Source organism: Martes martes, assembly GCF_963455335.1.
Source record: "Martes martes genome assembly, chromosome: 7".
In the NCBI taxonomy this organism is placed as follows: domain Eukaryota; kingdom Metazoa; phylum Chordata; class Mammalia; order Carnivora; family Mustelidae; genus Martes; species Martes martes.
This window is the reverse complement of record NC_137894.1, coordinates 116,792,591-116,812,716: the sequence shown is the minus strand read 5'-3', so window position 1 is coordinate 116,812,716 and position 20,126 is coordinate 116,792,591. Positions and strand designations below refer to the sequence as shown.

General features: G+C 42.5%; 1 protein-coding gene across 1 annotated transcript in view; it reads left to right on the top strand.

Annotated features, from left to right (window-relative positions):
* Positions 1-20,126, top strand: part of TDP1 (tyrosyl-DNA phosphodiesterase 1) — an 89,239-nt gene that overhangs the window by 7,064 nt on the left and 62,049 nt on the right. The window contains exons 3-10 of the mRNA XM_080808493.1: positions 1,556-1,599; positions 2,751-2,806; positions 4,642-4,738; positions 8,468-8,502; positions 13,771-13,863; positions 17,150-17,317; positions 17,766-17,844; positions 19,946-20,125. Of these exons, the coding sequence (XP_080664619.1) occupies positions 1,556-1,599; positions 2,751-2,806; positions 4,642-4,738; positions 8,468-8,502; positions 13,771-13,863; positions 17,150-17,317; positions 17,766-17,844; positions 19,946-20,125 (752 nt within the window). The remainder of the gene's footprint in view (positions 1-1,555; positions 1,600-2,750; positions 2,807-4,641; positions 4,739-8,467; positions 8,503-13,770; positions 13,864-17,149; positions 17,318-17,765; positions 17,845-19,945; position 20,126) is intronic.

Sequence of the window (20,126 nt, the reverse complement as noted above, 5' to 3'; positions counted from 1 at the left end):
TGAGGTGGCTTTTGGAAAGCCCTTGAGGATGAAGGAGTCATTGCCAAGGGGACCCAGTTGTGTCATTAAAGTTGGAACTCAGGCCCACCTCCAGGAAGGGGGAAAGAGACAGGAGGTTGTTAATCATTAGTGGCCAGTGATTTAATGGCCTTTGTAATGAAGTCTCATTTAAAAAACCCTAAGGGGTTTGGAGAGCTTCTAGGTTGGTGAACACATGGAGGTGTGTACCCCTTCTCCCATACCTTGTTCTTTGCATCTCTCCAATCTGGCTGTTCCCGAGTTGTATTCTCTTATTCTCTTATATTAATAAACTGGTAATCTAGTAAGTCAGGTGCTTTCCTGAGCTCTGTGAGGCATTCTAGCAAATTTTCAAACCCGAACAGGGGCAAAATAGGAAATATCATCAAGAAACTGCAACATACTCCTTTTGTGTACCTCTCGTAAAGGTAGACGCCTGGGTGGCTCAGTCCATTGAGCATCTGCCTTCAGCTCAGGTCATGATCCCAGAGTTCTGGGATCGAGTCCTGTGTCGGGCTCCCTGCTCAGCAGGTTGCCTGCTTTTTTTGCTCTCCCCTCGCTCCTCCCCACAGCTCATACTTGTGTGTGCGCAAGGGCTGTCAAATTTATATTTAAAAAAAAAAAAAGGACAGGAGCTTCCTTAAGGTGGTGACTTTTAAAATTTTTGTACCCTACCATGTAGCTCAAAATCTGGAAGAAGCACTCAGTAAGCATGGGTCAAATAAAGGAGCCTACTCTTAATCCTCAGGCAGTTTGATGGTTGTGAGCACATGTGCTGAAGCCAGATAGCCTGGCTTTAGATCCTGACTATCCCTTCCTAGCTGTCCAGCCATGGACGACCTCCTAAGGGGAGACCCCTCATCTGCAAAGTGGAAATGAGCAACTCCAGCTCAGAAAATGGCTATGAGATGGAAGAGTGAGCACAGGGTCGGTGGTAAGAACAGTGCCTGGCACCTAATAGGTACGAGTCCAGCAGTTATGAACAGTGGTGGTAATCCTGTAATTCCTCACCTGGTACAGTTTGAGAAGTGAGCTTTCTGATCTTACTTGAAATCAAGTTGGAATGGGTGCGAGGTGCAACCCCTTCAAGATGACCTGGAATGCTAGAAACGTGAACTTGGGGTTGTGGGTGCCTCTGCCCTCCTTCACAGGAAGCAGGGGCTCTCAGGCTCCAGAAGACAGTCTTGCTAGTCCTGGGTTGGGGAGGTTTCTTGGAGAGGCACTTGAAGGAGTTAAAAATTAACAGCTGGGAAGAACAGCAAAATGTCATTGTTGTCCTTACTGGCAGTTTTTAAAATTGACCAGCCATCAAATTCTGAAGCTGACGTTTTAGTTTTACATTATATTTTGTTAAAACGTAATAAATATTAAAGAGCTCAAATTTTCTCTTGAATTTTATGGAACATTAGAGTCTGGCTTTGTAGTCACTTCTCAGTTCAGTTTTCTCAGCCAAATTTTGATTGTGAATAAGTCCATTGTGATTATCATCAGATTTTTATCAAAAAGTGAGTTAGATCTAAATGTTTTGTCTTCTCAGATATTCTGTCTCCCCTATTTGGGACACTTGTATCTTCAGCTCAGGTGAGTTTATGGTGGTTTTTTCGTTAGGGGAGAAGGGACAAATAAACCCATAAGAAAATACATGTGAGGACCTGTCTTAGTCCTGTACAGGGTTCCCAAGATGACCCATACCGGGAGGCTGGCACCAGGAGCCACGATTGTGGTATCCAGCCATTAGCATGGAATAAGGATACCATGATCAGTAGAGCTTCTGCTTCTGGATTGGGTTACAGGGACTGGCCAAGAAGTCACGTTGGGAATTCCAACCTGAGGGACTTCTTTTTGGGACCCAGTTAATCTCATGGGGTTCTAGTACGCCTCCTGGGAAGGTATGGTTAGGTAAGTGAAGCCCCAAGTCATTTGATTTGATTTAGAAAAATGTTTCCTACACCTACCAAAAAGCAGTGAGTAAAAGTTATGTGTACTTCTGCATGTTTGATTGCTCCTGCTTTATTGAGCTGGTCCCTGGTGTTGATGAATCATGTTAATGCTTCATGCTCTTGAGGAAATAGTGAGAAAACAGGTCACATCCACGAAGAAACCAAAGCTGTGTGCTTTATGTTCAGCTTGGCCTCCAGAATCCTAGTCTCCAGTTGGAACATGGGGCAAACTTGTGTTCTCTTACCTAGATAGGGGGAGGAGGGCCAGGGATTACCCAGGCATGGGGAGGAGCCCCCCTGGGTAAGTTCCATGCAGAACTTGTAGTCAAGATGTAATTGTTCTAAGCCTGGTGAATGTCCAGTCCCAGAGTTCTGTTCATAAAGCTAACCCATAAGTTAGCCTGAAAGGAAATGTTCTTTTCTAAAAGTCTTTTTTATAATCACCTAGGGGAAAAGGGATAATTTTATAAATCCATTTATTTAAATTAATCAGAGTGCTCCTAGAAATATGTAGTAAGGCTGTCTAGAAATACAAATACTGCCCAAACCTGCGGGTTCCTTTCCTTAGAACCTGTTTTCTCTTGCACTACTCCACCGAGTCAGATTCCTTGAATTGGGTATTCCCTTCAAGAGGTATTTTAGGGTTGAATATTAGAGCACAACTGTCCGGGTTTATAAATAATAATTGGAGTTTGTCATTAGTCTAGAGTTTCTTTTAATTCAGTAACCAAACTTCTTACAGACTGCTTGCCTGAATTACCCATAACCCTATCCTTTTCTTTACCCATCTAGTTTAACTACTGCTTTGACGTGGACTGGCTCATAAAACAGTATCCACCAGAGTTCAGGTGAGTACCATAGGATGACTGATAACATCCTAACTGTAACGGGGCTTTAAAACAAGATTAGATTTTCTCAGGCAACTGCTGTTCATCTTTCTTGAGTATTTCTTTTGAAACTATTGAAATCCTACAAACTTAGTTGTATAGGGAAAACAGTGTTTGTTGATCTAGTCTAAGTAGTCACATGCATTCCTAATACGGGTTTTAGCATTTGCTTCTGCATTTTCTAGAAGTGGATAAGGACAAAGCATTCTAAAGACAACTTTGATACTAATGTGAAAGAAAAGATCATTGCTACCTGCTTTCCAAACTTGTAAGCATGCCACACAGTTAGTGCGGCAGTGCTGTTCAAAGGATTCTTCTTTCTAAAGGTTTTATTTGTCAGAGCACGCAAACACAAGAGCAGCGGGAGCAGCAGGGAGAGGGAGAAGTAGGTTCCTGACTGAGCAGGGAGCGCAATGCAGGACTCAATCCCAGGCCACCCCCCCCCGCCCCCCCCCGGAATCATGACCTGAGCCCATTTAGGTGGGATTCTGACTGAGCTGCCTAGGTGCCCATGTTCAAAGAATCTTTGCTTTGCAAATGATTCTTCCTGTGGTTTAGGAGCTAGTGAAGGGGGTCTTAGAGCTTCCCTTGTCCAGAGTATGGAGGTGATGGATTTTTCAGTTTGTCTTCTACAGTTCCTCAGCCCAGTGTTAGGGAGTGTAGACCAAATAAAGATAGCATTGTATGGTGTCCTGCCACCTGTCTCATTTTTAACATTCACGTAGCAAAACCCCTAACAGCAGGTAGGTAAAGGAATGTTTCCACAGAATGATTGTCAAGGTCCTTGGTGCATTTAGGACCTCAGATTCTGGAAACCTTTATTAAGAGTAGGTAAAATGCTATTGAAATTTTCCAAATGGCTTTGACACTCAGGCTTGTATTTGACCTGTGACACAGAGGATTAGTTTTAGCTACATGTAACAGAAAAGCAAAAATAATCGTGGCTTAAATGAGAGGAAGTAATTTCTCCAACCTAAGAAGTCCAGATGGTAGACATTTGTGGTCTGGATTGGGGTCTACTACAGTTCTCAAAGACTTACCCACCCATTCTGTCTTTCTGTCCCACCATCCCAGTACATGCCTTCAAAGTCCCTTCATGGTCCAGGATGACACCCAGGGCTTCAGATCACTGGTCTGTGGTTCAGATGGCAGGAAGGAAAAGGGACAAAAGGGCCACATCCCAGCTGTGCTTCCTCTGAGCAGTCTCCTAGAAGTCCTACACAGCACCTTATATTTCACTGAGCAAGACTCAGCCACACAGTGCCTTGTTTCATTGAAATATAACAACTTGTTAATGAATCTGCATCATGCTGTGGGTTATTCACTGGGTTTGTTCACTCTTGGATCTTGGGGGACTGTTGCCGCTATACCTAGCACACAGTAGTTCAGTGAAGATAGGTCTAATGAGGAAATGCTCTTTGCTTCGTCTAAAGAAAGGGAAAGAAAAGAGCATCCTAGTAGATAATAATACATGTTTATCTTTTAATCTGAACTTGAAAACACAAACATATAGCTAACTATTTTTGGACCAAAGAAGATAATTACGCAGGAACTTCCTCGAGTCACAATCTCTCTGGGTCATAACAGAGCTTTGGGATCAGGCCACACGACCCTGTTGTAAAGGTAACTGGTTAGTGGAGATTAACTGAACAGTGCTACTTATTAGCTCTGTACTCCATGAACACAAAGGCCAGAAATACTTGTCTGGTGGTAAGGAAACTAGCATTCCTTAATTAATTCCTTAACTAGTCTTTTTTATAAAAGATGTATTGTAAATACTTCTGATCTGTTTTCAGGAAGAAACCGATCCTGCTTGTGCATGGAGATAAACGAGAAGCCAAGGCTCACTTACATGCCCAGGCCAAGCCATATGAAAACATTTCCCTCTGCCAGGTAGGCTGCCTATTGCTGTTTGAGATCCTGCTTAGTCTGAGAGTTGGAAGGAAATTTAGACATTTAGTCTATCCTCCCACCTAGAGCAAGAGTCCTTTCTCTAGCATCACCAACGGCTCCTTGTCTAGCCTTGACCTAAATGCTTCCTGAGAGAGCCCATCTATGTGTGGGCAGCCCTTGTTGGAAGGATTTTTCTTTATGTTGACCTGATGTCTCTGTATGTGTCAGGGTTCTCCAGAGAAACAGAACCGATAGGGTATGTGTGTGTAGAAAATCTTCTTTGAAAAGAGTTGGCTCATGTGATTGTGGGGATTGGCAAGTCCAAACGCTGTAGGGTAGGCGTGTTTGTGGAGACCCGGAAGAGAGTAGGTGCTACAGCTTAGGTCCAAAGATAGTCTGAAGACTGAGTTCCCTGTTCCTTGAGGGAGCTGGCCTTTTTTTCACGTAGGCCTTCAATGGACTGGATGAGGTCCACAAAAGGTAATCTGTTTTACCCCATCTACTAAATTAAATGTTGACCTCATCTAACAATAACCTTCATGGCAATATCTGACCAGGTATCTGGATATTGTGACCTTGCCAAGTTGAAACAAACAAACAAAAATCCTCACCATTTCCTTTTACCTTTCAAACTTGTGTCCTAATTCCCCTCTCTGGAGCCACATAGAATAAATTTCATCTCAGATATGAATGATGCTTGTATGTAAAGTCTTCTTTTGTACCTCCCTAGGTTTCTTTCAGGATCGAGCATGGTTTCTTATACTTATAACAAGAATCCCTGTCTTCCCTCAACGTGCCTGCACTCCTCTGTTTGCATCTAGTTTGTCAGTGTCCTTCTCAAACCTAACCAGGTTGTCTGGATATAGTTCCGTGGTTGCTGCTTTCTGTGAGTGCAGCTTAAAACTTTTTATTTTGACAACTTACCTGACTAGTATTAGCTGCTGCTGACCCGTGTCCAGTAGTCCTCTGATCTTTTTCACGTGAATTGTGGTGAAGGTTTATACTGGGGAGATGGACAAATTAAAAGCAAACCTGTTAGGAAACTACCTGTATGAGTCGAGCTGCAAATGATCCAAGCCTGATGAGGGGATGTTAAGTGGTCTTATAACAGGTGTTTCTGCTTGGTTTGCTGGGACCAAAGCAAAGCCCAAAAGGCCAGAAATTGTTGCCCAGGTTCTTATTAGAGTCCCAGAATTCTGTTGTCATGCTCTTCAGTCCATACATGGAAATACACAGTAAGTCTTGGACTTCCATTATGACCGGTTGCTTTTGGTTCCACCTCGAAGAGAATATTGTGTGTGGCATTTCATGCAAGAAACCGGCACATGGGGGAGAGAAAAGCAAAAATTTTTCATAGTAGGATTTCCTTCCTGTGGAAATGGTGGCTGTGAAGTGGCTGGTGTCATAATGACCTTCTCCTGTTTTAGCAGCTGGCCAGTCCATTTTTAAGCAGCCATGTTCAGATACTTCCACAGCCCCTTTCTCTCCTTGCCAGAGTGAGATGGCCTCCAGATTTCTCCTCTTGGAGTGCGTTGACAAGAGTGAACTACATGGAACCTAGATGACTTTTCTCCATTTTTTTTTTTGTAGTGTTTTTTCTCCCTGTCCATATAAGATGTAAGAATTCCAACTCATTTTGATGTTCTTTCAACTATAAAACATAATCTGTGTATATGTGGTTATTTTTAAAGATTCAAAGTGAGAAACCTCAGTCGGATCAACCTTAAGCTGGTCTTAAATTTTTCCTATGATTTAGCCCACAGTACTTTATATATAGTTGGAGTTTTAAGACAGTCACTCCTTTACCCAATATGTTTGTGGCTTACCTTCTACACATAGATAAGCCTCAGCTTGGCATTTGCCTAAAATCCCGTGGTTGCTTTTGCTTCCAAAAGCAGAAGAGGTTTAACTGCAGTAGGATGGTGCTAATGAGACTAATTTTGGGTGGAAAATAACACAGGAATCCTAAAGACCAGTCATGAAATCAGTGGAAATAGGAAGTCTTTTTCAGGTACTAGCTCCTTGTACTGGGAAGTAGGGTGGGTGTGTGGCAGGTCTGGTGGTGTGCTCCCGGCCAGCCGCTAGAGGGCATGGTTGTCTTTAGCTCGAGTAAAGAGCTGTTCAGAAGGTCTCATTTCTAGTCTAAAGTAGAGATTTGTGGCCCGATCCTGACCTGTTGAAATATTGTTATATCTTGTCTGTAAGATGAATTCTTGGGGGTTTTTTTTGAGGGGGGGCGATGTTGCACAGCATAGTATTACTTGATAAAGCTGAGGCATACTAGTCAAAGAACCAGCATGCTCCCATTTTGCACATGCAGGACCTGAGGCCAGAGATTGAGACCTTGTGGTGGTCAAGGTTCAAACTGCCTGGGTTCTGCAGTTCTCTTCTCACTAACTGTGCCCTTCTGGCCCATCACTTAACTTCTGTAAGCCTAATTTATCTTTAGAATGGATTGCTAATTGTCTTTTTCACTGGGTTTTTGTGCCGAGGATTTGGTGCATTTGCCTAAAAAGCATCCGTTAGCTCGTGCTTAGACTTGAGCAAGAGCAAACAGCTTATAGCGAAACTAAACTTGGAACCCCAGACTTTTGACCATTGCTTTATCTGAGCTAAATATCAGTTTACAGGGAGACAGTCTTCATTCTAATTCTGTAATTTTAAAGACCTTCTCTTCCCTGGTCTCTTGATTTGTGTGGCCAGAACATATAAATGAATTCTGGTCTGTGAGCATCCCCAAACACTGAGCTTAGGAATGTAGTAGGCGGGGCCACCTGTCTGAGCATCCCTAAGATGGGCTGCGTCATACTACCCTGTATTCCAGTTGCCTCTTTCTTCCTTCAGCAAACAGGTCCATTCCTCGCCCTGTTGGGGTGGGGAGCTTGATTGTAGTAGTGCTTGGTTCCATTTGTAGAGTGCTTATCCCCTGGAGGCCCTATTATCTAGACAGTCCATGTAATTATCTCATTTACTCCTAAAACTCTGAATCCCCTGACAGCACCCCCATTGTAAAGAGGAGAAAGATGAAGCACAGAGATTTAAGTATTTTTAAGAGTCACCCAGAGTTGTAGGGATAGGGTTTGTCCCTCCACCCACATTCCTCACTGTTGACCTGGTTTGACATTTCTGTTTAACTCTTTCATAGCCTACATCTTCAGGCATATTCTACTTAACCAAGGTCTTGCTGTATCAGATGTTACATAAAAATGTTTTAATTCTCCACCCACTCCTGTTTGTTTGTAAAGGTATCATTTTGTAATAGGAAAATAGATTGAATACATTATCTCTTTTCAGCACTTGTTAGGTTGTCAGTATAAGAGAACTTCTGTTTCAGCACCACAATGCATACTGCTACCACATTGGTTTTTTTTTATATATGGTCTGGAAACTTCCGGATACGTTAATTTCTGAATAAGCCAAATATCTTAAAACTTTGCATAGGGTCTCATTTGGTTTTTTGGCAACTAAAGAAATCCAGCTTCTTGCTTCTTGATTACTGTAATTAAAAGTGGAGTATGTATCGAATCATTCTGGCTAATAGAAAAAATTTCAATGAGCCTCACAGGGTAGAATTATAAAAGTTGTAGTGTCAGTCCAGGGTTTGTCCACTAGAAGGCAGTAAAAACAATTCCAAACAAAGTTGACCTGAACCCTTTGTAACCTGATTTCCAATAGATAGGGATATTGAGTTTGTTCAAAATAAGTGACTCAATTTCTTTTTCATCCTAGGCAAAGTTGGATATTGCATTTGGAACACACCACACGTAAGCAAGTTTTTATGAGATGGGGGAGGGTATGATTTTATGAGAGCCAAGGAGGCTGTTCCAAAAAGTGCTTTTGAAGGAACTCACAGGTACCAGTTTTGCCAGGGAAAAGAGCCTATCAGTAAAAATTAGAGGCAGTGGAGCCGTTTACTAATGGCCTTAAGACAAAGTCTTGGGATTCTGGCTCTCAGCGTGAAAATCTGAATCTGTGATGCGGTTTCTGCTTTCATTCTGTTTAGGATATTTCTTACAGCCAGCTTGAGGGGAATATTTGGTGGTTGTGTAGTCTGTGTTTATGGATGACTGTATGTGTCAGTCATGTGTCTGTGGATTCTACTACCTTAACGTCTAGTGATCTCTTAAGAAGCTGACTTGCATTAAATAGACTTGTTAGGTCAGCCTCATGCTGTGATAGGAAAAAAAAGTATTTTACAAAGTTGGTCTTTTTTGTTTGTTTGTTTGTTTTTAAAGATTTTTATTTATTTATTTGACAGAGAGACCACAAGTAGGTAGAGAAGCGGGCAGAAGGGGAGAGGGAAGCAGGTTCCCTGCTGAGCAGAGAGCCTGATGTGGGGCTCAATCCCAGGACCCTGAGATCACGACCTGAGCCGAAGGCAGAGGCTTAACCCACTGAGCCACTCAGACACCCCTATTTTGCAGAGTTGTTAACTTGAGAAGCGGATGCATATTCTTGCTCAAGACTTCTCAGAAGTTCCTTTTAGAATAACTTTGAGACGTTGTAAACTAGACGGGAAAAACCCCTATTACTTCCTGCTTGACACATATCCAGTGATCAGTTTGACTCCTGTTCTACTGCCGTGAGCCCAGCCGTTCGAGCCTTTTTACATAATTATTCTATAAGTGAGAAAAAGAATAAGATATGGTTGTCCCTGTTTCAATATTTTTATGAATCACATTTCTCTAGAAAGGATTTGTCAGAAGGATGTGACAAAGCCTCATCTTGGAGACCGACATTGGAAATGGGTTGGTATTGCAAGCAGATTCCTTCAGATGTCCATCTCTAGGGCAACAAGTGATCTCATAGGAGGAATATTAGTCCTGAGTCTTGCCGTGGTCATTGTTTTCTTGATGTTACAGTGACTTGAAATAAGGAAATACGTTCATCTTTTTATGGCAAAATGCATTTTGCAGCATACAGCCTGTTTTCAAAAGGAACCAGGGCCGGAAGAGTTGAGCCATTTCATAAGAGGATGCCTTTCAATGCTACATTATCTGGTCTAGATGCCCTTGAGTAAATGTTGCAGTGTTTACCAACCATCCCTGATTGGTAGCCTCTAACAGGACAGGGTTTGAGGATTGTTAGGAACTTTAAGCATTTAGCTCAGGTATAAATTACTCTTTAGTAGCACTGAGGTCACAGGATGCTAATTTCAGCAAAGGATACAAAATAGCCTTGAATAGACTGAATAGGTGTCTTGGGCTCCCCTTCCTGCATCACAGGAGAGCCTGGCGGTGGATGGCAGTAGTCACCCTGTCATAGATAGACATTCTGCCCGCAATGAATAGCACCAAATGGACCCTAGCCCACTGCCCTAAGCTGGACCCTGAGCATAAAGATCTTACTGATTCTGAAATACTGTCTCCCATTTGGGCCCTGGACATGGTGGCATGCTAGGTCTCTAGCGCCAGCTCCCTGCACTAGCCACCCATTCTGTGTCAGCAGTCAGCACTGGGCTTAATTATGCTGCAATTAACAGGCTGGCACATAGGAGAGCCCATGTCTTCCATCTTCATTTCAATTATACTGTAAGTCCTGTGATGGACTGAGTGTGTTGGGCCTGGCCAGGATCTAGCATAATGACATTTGATTGATCCTAGAGAGGCTATCTTTTTTTATGCTATTTAACAAATTATTTGGTCCTTCCTTTTCATTATATAGAGGTTCTGAGTAGACAAGCAATTACCTTCCAGCTACTGTTGAAGATAGAACTACAACTCATTTTTTATTCTTGTTTGTTTACAGCTAAAAGCGACCTCATTTTTTTCCTTTGGTCTACTCCTTCTCCCACACCCCCGTTACACACACACACTTAGCAGGTTGAACCCAGCAGTTACTCACTTGGAGTTGTAAATGCCTAGGGAAGCAATTATAACAGAGCCCTTCCCAACCACATAATCTGTGTAGTTTTTACATCATGTTAAAATGCCAGTATCTTGTAGGAGATTAAACTCATGCCTTGAATTTACTCCATTGCTCGTTTAAAAATTTTTTTTAAAAGAATTCATTAAATATTGAGACACAGGGGCACCTGGGTGGCTTAGTGGGTTAAAGCCTCTGCCTTCGGCTCAGGTCATGATCTCAGGGTCCTGGGATCAAGCCCCACATCGGGCTCTGCTCAGCAGGGAGCCTGCTTCCCCCTCTCTCTCTGCGTGCCTCTCTGCCTACTTGTGATCTCTCTCTGTCAAATAAATAAAATAAAATCTTTAAAAAATAAATAAATATTGAGACACAGTTTTAGTGTTTTCAGACTTAATAATTCTTTTAGCTCTTAGTGTTTGGGTGAGAGAGGCCAAATTATAGGAGTTAGAAAAAGGAGGAAACCTTCCAGCTCCTGGTGCTGGGGTGTCATGTGCCTCCCCACTTGAGAGTGTAGCTACCACAGTAAATAGGAAGTAGTCTTTGACATTCAGTTTAGCAAGCATGTATCGACCATGTACTGTGCACAGCTGCATCCAAAGACAACCATGATGTAGGCACCCCGCCCCCGCAATCATCATCCCTATTAGGTACAATAAACATGCTTTCTCTGTCTCTGTAGGATGCCATGCAGTCCCAGGGCCTGTCACCCAGTGTTTTAGAATTCTGAAGCTTTTCAGTGTCCCCCAGGGCTGGGAGCAAAAGTACCTCTGGCCCTGAGAATCCATAGCAGGGAAGGAGGGAAACAAAAGCAGCCGAATGGCGAATATCTAACTGGGAGCCAGTGGCAGACTGCCGGGTGGTCCAGGCACCCCTTTCTGCTTGCGTCCTTAGGCAGGCCTCCAACCACACATGACTTCGTCCTTCATCTCCCCTAGATCACACAGTCCTACCCGTCCACCCACTCACACACCAGTTGTGTGAAGGTCCTTGGCCCCGTTCTTCCTCAGTGAGAGGAAGATCCCAGCACACGTGATCTGAACAAGCTCTTCTGGCTCATTAAGGAACCTTGATCATCTCATTACCTACCCAGCCATAGATTCTGCAGCTGTAAAATGAGACTGGTAAAGCCTTCCGGATTGCTGTAGGGATTTGGTGTGTTGCTGTTCTGGAGAGCTGCTGGAATGCCTGGCCCATAGGTGCTCTGCAGACATTCGTGTTCTCCCCCCTTTATAGGAATAGCTCCAGATTTGGAAATCATCCCTTTTGCTGCCCCCACAACTTAACAGGTGACATGTAGGTCAGCATTTGTTCAGGGGAGACCTCCTTTCTTATCCTTTATCCATTTTTAATTGTGATACTCATTAGCTCATGCCATTTTGTGTGAGATGATGGCTCTCCTTAGAGTAGTTCACGATTCTGTTGGGTAGGATTCACTGACAGCAGTACATGATTTTCCTGATAATTGATGCCTTGATTAATGGAAATATTTGTGAAACTTACATCTTGAATTCATAACTGGCCTTATTCTTAATTACAGTCAGCTGCTAATTTGGCAACTGTGTGTGTAAATCTGCCTAGATTTTAGGGAGCACATTTCATAAATGGAGAAAAGATGGGTTCAGCAGCTGTCACTTCTCCAGCTTTGCATTAACTTACTGTTTGCCAGCTTGGGTTAAATTCTCATTTCGGCAAGAGCTAAATTTCTCTTTTCTGTTCTGTGCAGTATATTTTTATATTAACTTCCTCCTGTCCAAATACCATTCACAGTATTGTTTGGAGAGAACCACTGGTTCATTTTGCCCCCCATGCATGAACTGATATCACAGTAGGTATTAAGTATAAGTAGCATTTTGGCCCCAGTGGACATAAGGAAGAGTGACTGCCTTGAGGAGTGAATCTCTAGTTACATGGAGAGAACTTAGATTCCTGAAATAATTAGGAAACAATTGGGAAGCCAAAAGCCCTCCAGTAGCAGATGAAGAAATGAAGCAAGACACTGAGGGAGTCCTGGAAATGCACATGTGAGAGAGTTTGTTTCACGAACGCATGTTATGTTTCCATCTCACAACCCTATGCAGCAAGGAAGGGGTTGATCCTTCACTTTGTAAGTGAGAAACTGAGTGACACTGAGTGACTTCCTTAGGGTCCTCTGGCCTCCAACTGATGACTGGAGTTTAGGTCTTCAGCTTCAAGTAGAAAGCTCTTTTTTGTTCTTATTCCTTCTCTTGCTAGAATTAAAATACGAGAACTCTGTCTGATAATTGGAGGCTTGGGGAGGGAAGGCCCATGGGAAAGGGAGGACTCAACTGGGTCTGATTTTAGTAAATAAAGGAAAGACTTATTTCAAGGCGAGATACACGTTAGTGATTAGTATGGCATTTGTGGAGTATGAGAAAAGATCAGTCTTAGGATAGTGAAGCATTTTCTAAATTTCTCTAAACTGCAACTCACATTAAAAAATACAATGTACATTTTAGTCTGTTATATTTGTCCATACTCATATGCTAAAACTAGCTATTTAAATGTCTACAGTATATTTTTGAGTTTTTAAACTTTATTGCAACTTTTTTTTTTTTAAGATTTATCTATTTCTGAGAGAGAGCATAAGCAGGAGGGGCAGAGGGAGAGAGAATTTCAAGCAGACTCTCTGTTGAGCGCAGAGCCTGACATGGGGCTTGATCTCACAACCCTGAGATAGTGACCTGAGCCAAAATCAAGAGTTCGATGCTTAACTAACTGAGCCTCCCAGGCGCCCCTTTATTGCAACTTCTTAAAGAATGCTAGCCATTAAAAAAAAAAAAATGCTAGCCATGATATAGCAGGAGGTTGTGACCATACTTCAAAAAACACTGGACAAGAAGGTTTCCGTGGTCCTGAATAGTAGCGGGTAACAGCTAAGGGTAAGGGCTCAAAGTGTCAGGCTTGGCCATGCAGGCAAGATGAGGCCAAAGTTCATTTACTGATAATCAGAGCATTTTGGAAGGTGGTTTTCTACCTATCACTAAAATGGACTTTGATTTTAATGTGTAGAAGAAATGAGGATTGTAAGTGTTAAAGAGTATTAGAAGGGTCTAAGCACTCCTTCAGCTGATGGTATTTGCATTGGAAAAATAGTACATATTTTAAAAGTAGTCTTAATGCTTTTGTTCTTTTCTCTGTTATTAAAGGAAAATGATGTTACTGCTGTATGAAGAAGGCCTCCGGGTTGTCATACATACCTCCAACCTCATCCATGCTGACTGGCACCAGAAAACTCAGGGGTTTGTAGGCTTCTATTTACTACACAGCAGTGGCTCTGGGTGGCATTCCCTTTCTCTTATATTGTTAAAACAGAACAAAACAAAAAACAGAAACCCTCACATGTGGCATAGAAAAGAGACCTACACGGAAATAGTATTTTGTTGTGCCCCCCCCACCCCCCAGACCCACCCTCTTGAAGTAACGAGTGCTAACAGTTTAGTACATACACATCTGTGACTATTGTATGTGTAAACAGAAGGACCTTTTTTTCTTAGCTCTTACAAAAATGGAATTATACATACTCTACAGCCAAGCACAGGGAACAGCATATGCAAAGGATCTGAGGCAGGAGAAAGAGGGTGTAAAATGAAAGGTCTGAACCCATTTTTCTGGTGAGACCCGTCAGTAACTTGGCCCGGTACCCACTGTACTTTTGCTTGCCATTTCCCAAATGGTAGTGAAGGGGAACTTAGTGGTTAATCATCTGTTAAAAACTTGCTGTCATCCTCAGTTTATTTTTCCATAAAAGAAATCTGATGTATTTTTAGAGCCTTTGATACTTTCATATGGTCATGAATCGTCAAGGGAAAAATTGAATTTGAAATTTTTTCATGCTTTTTTTATTACTAACCCTTTGTCCTCAGTATACTTATTCCAGATCTAGTCTTTGAGTCCTTTTAAGAAGAGGGGCTGGGTTTTTTTTTGTTTTAGGGATTTGCTTAAGTCAAGTTTTAAGCACTGTTCTCCCACTTGGTAAGCTCTTCATTCTGGCTGGCTTTCATTTCCCTGTTTTAAGCCATTGTGTACATCTCTGCCTTCTCCAGGATTAGAAGAAACTCAGGCATTCCTCTAGCACCTTTCACAGTTCCCATATTCTCTACTCTCCTCTTCCCCTGCCTTATGCTCCCTGTCACTGCCTAGGCTGGGCTAGAACTCTTAATTTCAGAGCATGTTAGCAGAGCCTAAGTCATACCTTACGTTAACCTGAAATACAGGACCTTCTAGCCTCTGTCCTGGGGCTTGATTTGACTCCACTGCTCTGTAGAACAAGGGTACCCCCTCTCCCTTCAGATGGCCCTTCCGGTTTGAAAGGCAGGCTTTTCCCTGAGCCCGACATCTCTAGCTCTCTTCACTCCCCTTCCCCAGCGTAGCAAGGGACTTAGAGCCCCACCCACAGTGCCTGATAGTTTTTCTGTAAAACTGTTCCAGTTTTCAAGTGTCCCACTGCTTCTCAAAATGCATTGAATTCCAGCTGGTTCAGGATGGAAAGGATCACCACTGTCTCAAAAGCCTCAGCCACAGGAGGACTCTCTTGAGCAATAGAACTGAATTAATTACACCTTTGCTACTCCTAGAGCTGCTTAGCTGCTTGGTTGGGTTTTGAAATTCATGAGTCTTATGGAGTTTATCAAGTTGGCACTGATTTTTATGTGGCTCAAAGAGTCCCACCCCTAGCCCCCAGCTCTTTCTGGAGTCAGAAGCTTGAGCCATGGATGCTCCTTTAAGTTGATGGCACATGGTTTCAAACTTAATGTATCGAGGGTATGAAATCTCCAACTTCCCTTTGCCAGCCACCCTCGAGTTGGGTACTGTTATCTCACAGTGAGTCTAGATTCTAATCCCAAACTTGCATTTTTGTGTTGTGGGTTATAATTTTTTTAATGTTTAAAAATAGTCCTTTGGTGTAATTTTCACGGTTGGTCCACTAGTTACGCTCTGCTGGTCCTGGTCTGCTGTACAAGTGTTTCAGCCATCCTTTTTAGCTGCTGCTTGGTCTGCCTGTTAATTTCTCACTTTGAAAATTATTTGGCCCACGATAGTTACACATTTTACTTTGTCAAGTGCTAAAAACACCTCACATCTCCGTATCCTGGTTTAGAAAGTTGTCATCTGTCCTGTTCCTCATCCAGACACTGATGTGAGGGAGCCTTTAATCCAGGAGGAGCCCAGCAGCCTGTGAGCTCCGAATTGCTATGTGTGAGGGAGAGACTGACACATCTGTGCGGCCCGGTGTGCTCGTTACTCATGTAAAGCACCAGGCGTTCACAGAGCTCGTTGGGCTGGCCCCAAAGGACACAGCCAGTTTGAAGTAGATCTGGCCCCAGAACCTGGGCTGTAGTCCTCTTCACACATGTTACCCCTTGTCCAAGGGGTCTCTTCAAGATGGGAAGGAAAGGTGTGACATGCCACCCTGCTAGATATGTGTGCAGAGTTCAGAAAATGTACGGGCAGGATCCTTGCAGTTCTGGATGCTTCCTGCCCTGGTGGCCTGCATCTCCCCAGTCTCCTTTGAGGGGTGCCAGGTGAAAGAGGAATTGGGCAGTTTCTCTTTGGGCTTAACAGGTAGAACTGCAGTGGGGTAGCCATAGAAGCAGAAAGTTGGTGACAGCAAATACGTCTTTAGCACTTGTTTAAGCCTGACATTGCTCATTATCTCAAATGTGAGGCACACACACCCTGTGATGCGGGACTGCTGGCCCGGGCGATTTTGCAGCTGAAACTGAGCACGAGGTTTGAAACCATATTTCTTTGTGATCTGTCATGGAGCATGTCATAGAGGGATGGGGTTTAGGTACGCTTTTCCCACTTGTGGGTGCATAGAAGTTTAGGCGAATGGAATTACCCTCCTTTGAGGACAATCGGCGAAATGAAAGATCTCTTTAATACATTGTTTACTACGTTGTTTGAAAGTATGAGGTTAGTAAATGTAATTAAATTAAATGTGTTATCTACTCATTGCAGGCACCAGGAAAGTACAGGACATGAAAAGATCTCAAGCCGCTATAGCATATACATCATGAAAATGAGTTTATTTATTGCAAATAGATTTGTATATACATTTTTCTTAGTGTAGGTAACTTTTTTCCCATTTGGCTGAAGAGCTACATGGGGGTGGCTTGCTGGGGGTACTATGGGTGGTATGGATTTGCTGTGACCATTAAGCATGCAGCTATTAGTTATTGTCACGGGGTCTTAGCAGTGTGGAGGTGGGGGGTGGGGGTAAAGAATAAGGAAGGTGTGGCCGAAGAGGGAGCATAGAGCATTGAGTTGTGAGAAATGGGCAGAGGCAGGGTCCTGAATTCATGGTGAGGTATTGAAAAATCATTCTGAATATTGTGGAAGCCATTGGAGTGGTGCAGTGGGATTTATGCTCATGTTCCCTAATGATGCACTCTACTTACCATGCGGACTCCAAGTGCGATTCGCCTCTTCCTTAGGGTGAGTGTGTAGTCAGCAGAGGTATCATGGTGATCAGTTGCTTTCCTGACTGGTTTTTGTTGTTGTTGTTCTGTTTTTCTATTCCAGAATATGGTTGAGCCCCTTATACCCACAAATTATCCATGGAACCCACAGATCTGGAGAATCAACAACACATTTTAAAGCTGATCTCATCAGCTACTTGACGGCTTATAATGCTCCTTCACTCAGGGAGTGGATAGATACCATCCACAAACACGATCTGTCTGAAACCAAGTATGTGTTACTTAGCAGTTCGGGATTCTTAAAGCGGATAAATACCTTGAGAGCCATACCGTAGCCACAGTGCAGGAGCCTTGGAAGGAGGTAGAGTGATATCTGGCTGTCCCTCATAACGTGAGAGCACATTCTCACTATCTGCCTCTCCTACATCTGAGGGGCTAAAGTGGAGGCCAGTAATCTTCCTGCTCACCGTAAGCCTCCTTCTGGAGTACTCCTGAAGCTACACGATTTCATTGCTGGTACCTTACCCTTGTGAGTGTTCCACCATGATTTGATGTGCTTGAAAATGAGTGTCAGTTATTGTTCTGAGGAGGCATCTCAAGAAAATAGGTGGTCTCTTAGAACATCTCATGATACCATTAGTTTTTGTGTGTATTTTGTTATTTGGGGGTCCACGAATCATATCACTCTTTTCTATAACTTGTATTTTATGTCCTTTTAGTGTTTATCTTATTGGATCAACCCCAGGACGCTTTCAAGGAAGTCAAAAAGATAATTGGGGACATTTTAGACTTAGAAAGGTAACAGAATTTTTACTATTTTGTTATAACTAGTGTATATTTTTCATAATATATTTGGATGGCAGCTTCATTAAAGCACAATTGTGGGTGAACAGCATGCTCTTGATTATAGTTTTCAGTAATTTTTAATGTTTTGCCTTTTTGAGGTATAGATTGCTCTAAATGGCAGAAGTATAAAGACTTTTTTAGTTGCTTTATTTCTTAGATTTCTCATTCATGCAGTTATTGTTGCTTTTGATTTCCTCATCTGAAGGATTTTAACATACAAATTCAACAAAGAACAGAAAAATACTATTGAGTAAAGGCTACAGCTGTGCTAGGATGTATTTTGTTTACTAAACCAGAGCCTTTAAGAGTTATTACAAAAGCAGTCTTTGCTGCTGGTATGAAAATGAACAAAGAAAAGTCTTAACAAATTGAAACAAGCATGTTCAAGATTATGGTTTTCTTCATCTCTGTTTAGGGGACCCATTAATGGCACTAATAAATTCCCCAGGTGGCTCTCCTAAAAACTTTACCTTTTTCTGTGAAGTATTGGTCATGTAAGAATTACTCTTGGTTAATGAAACTTAATTTCCTTTTTTGAATTGAGACCACAGCTGAAAGCAGGTAGAATGTAGAAGCTAACATCCTCATGTCATGACCTAAAGAAGGCATTAGAGCACACAGGCTGAGTGGATAGCTTGGAGGCAGATTCTCATACATGCGTTCAAATCCTTACCTGTTTATAAGTCATGTGACCTGCCTCTCCTCTATAAAACAGGCATAATTACAGTACTTCACTCACAAAATTGCATAAGGATTAGGTGAACTAGAGAAGGCAAGGAGGCACTTGTTGAGCCTTCGGTATGCTGGTTGGTGGCTATCAGTTTGTGGCCTGATGGTTGAGAAAGGCTGGATGCTAGTACATGGTGTGTAGAATCAGTCTTCCTGGAGGGAAAAGAGCATCTTGGTTTCCAGACCACTTCTCCCACACTCCTGTTGCATCACAGCTTCCTTCCAGGGAAGACAGGAATGGTCAGACTGGTCTTTCACTGTCCTGTAAATGGAAGCCCAGGATCGTGTCCAGGACCTTGTAGCAGATCAGGGGTCGAGCACCGGAACAGAAACTGGGTCTTGTAGCTGTCAGCTCAGTCCTGTTTCTTTTTTCTTTTTTCTTTTTTTTTTTTTTAAAGATTTTATTTATTTACTTGACAGACAGAGATCACAATTAAGCAGAGAGGCAGGCAGAGAGAGAGGAAGGGAAGCAGGCCCTCCGCCCAGCAGAGAGCCCGACACGGGGCTCGATCCCAGGACGCCGGGACCACCACCCGAGCCGAAGGCAGAGGCCCCAACCTACTGAGCCACCCAGGCGCCCCTCAGTCCTGTTTCTTACACCATGCTGCAGAAGGGTGGAAACTGAGAACTAGGCTTTTTGGTAACCACGTTTATAATATTAATGCCTAAACTGTGTTAAGAAAAATAATACTTATCAAACTAAATAATCCATCAGTCAGAATATGAACTCCATTGGGAGCTGCTGCGGCTTATTTTTCTTCAGCCTCTTCGTAGTAGACACTCAGTACATGTTTAAGTAGATAAAATTTCCAAATATTTTTGAATTGTTTCTGCCGCTTTGCATAATTATCAAAGCAGGAAATGCAGATCAGGCTCCTGCAGTGCTTAGGGTGCTCTGTATATATACATAAAAACACTCTTTAATTTTTTTAGAGCATCACTACATGGAGCCCAAGTGTTAAATCTCTTTCAAATGAAAGGAGTCAAAATACACAATAGTCTGTATTTTTTTTTTTAGGTATTAACAATTATTTCAAGGCAAAATCTCTTTCCATATGGCAGGTCAGTGGTTTATCTGACATTCCTACTAAAAGGGATCTTAAAAAAAAAAATTGGTTTTTCTTTAATACAAATCAAAGAATTTTAGAAGAATACTTCTGTCCACCTATCCCATTAAAATATTTTTAGTATTTAAGCAACATTTTCCAAAGAAGAAAAAGTGAGTATGAAATTGATATGTAATATTTTCAGCATTTTTCTGTCGATTAGGGGTTCCAAGGACAGAAAACCAGGTTCTGAGTTGTTAAAGCTTTTCTGTTCACAGCTTCTGAAAGAACATGCCTCTCCTAAAGGGGAGTCCTGGCCCATAGTAGGGCAGTTTTCAAGCATTGGGTCAATGGGAGCTGATGACTCGAAATGGTTGTGTTCTGAGTTTAAAGAAAGCTTGGTGACGCTGGGGAAGGAAAGTCGGACCCCAGGAAGAGGTGCCGTTCGTCTTCATCTGG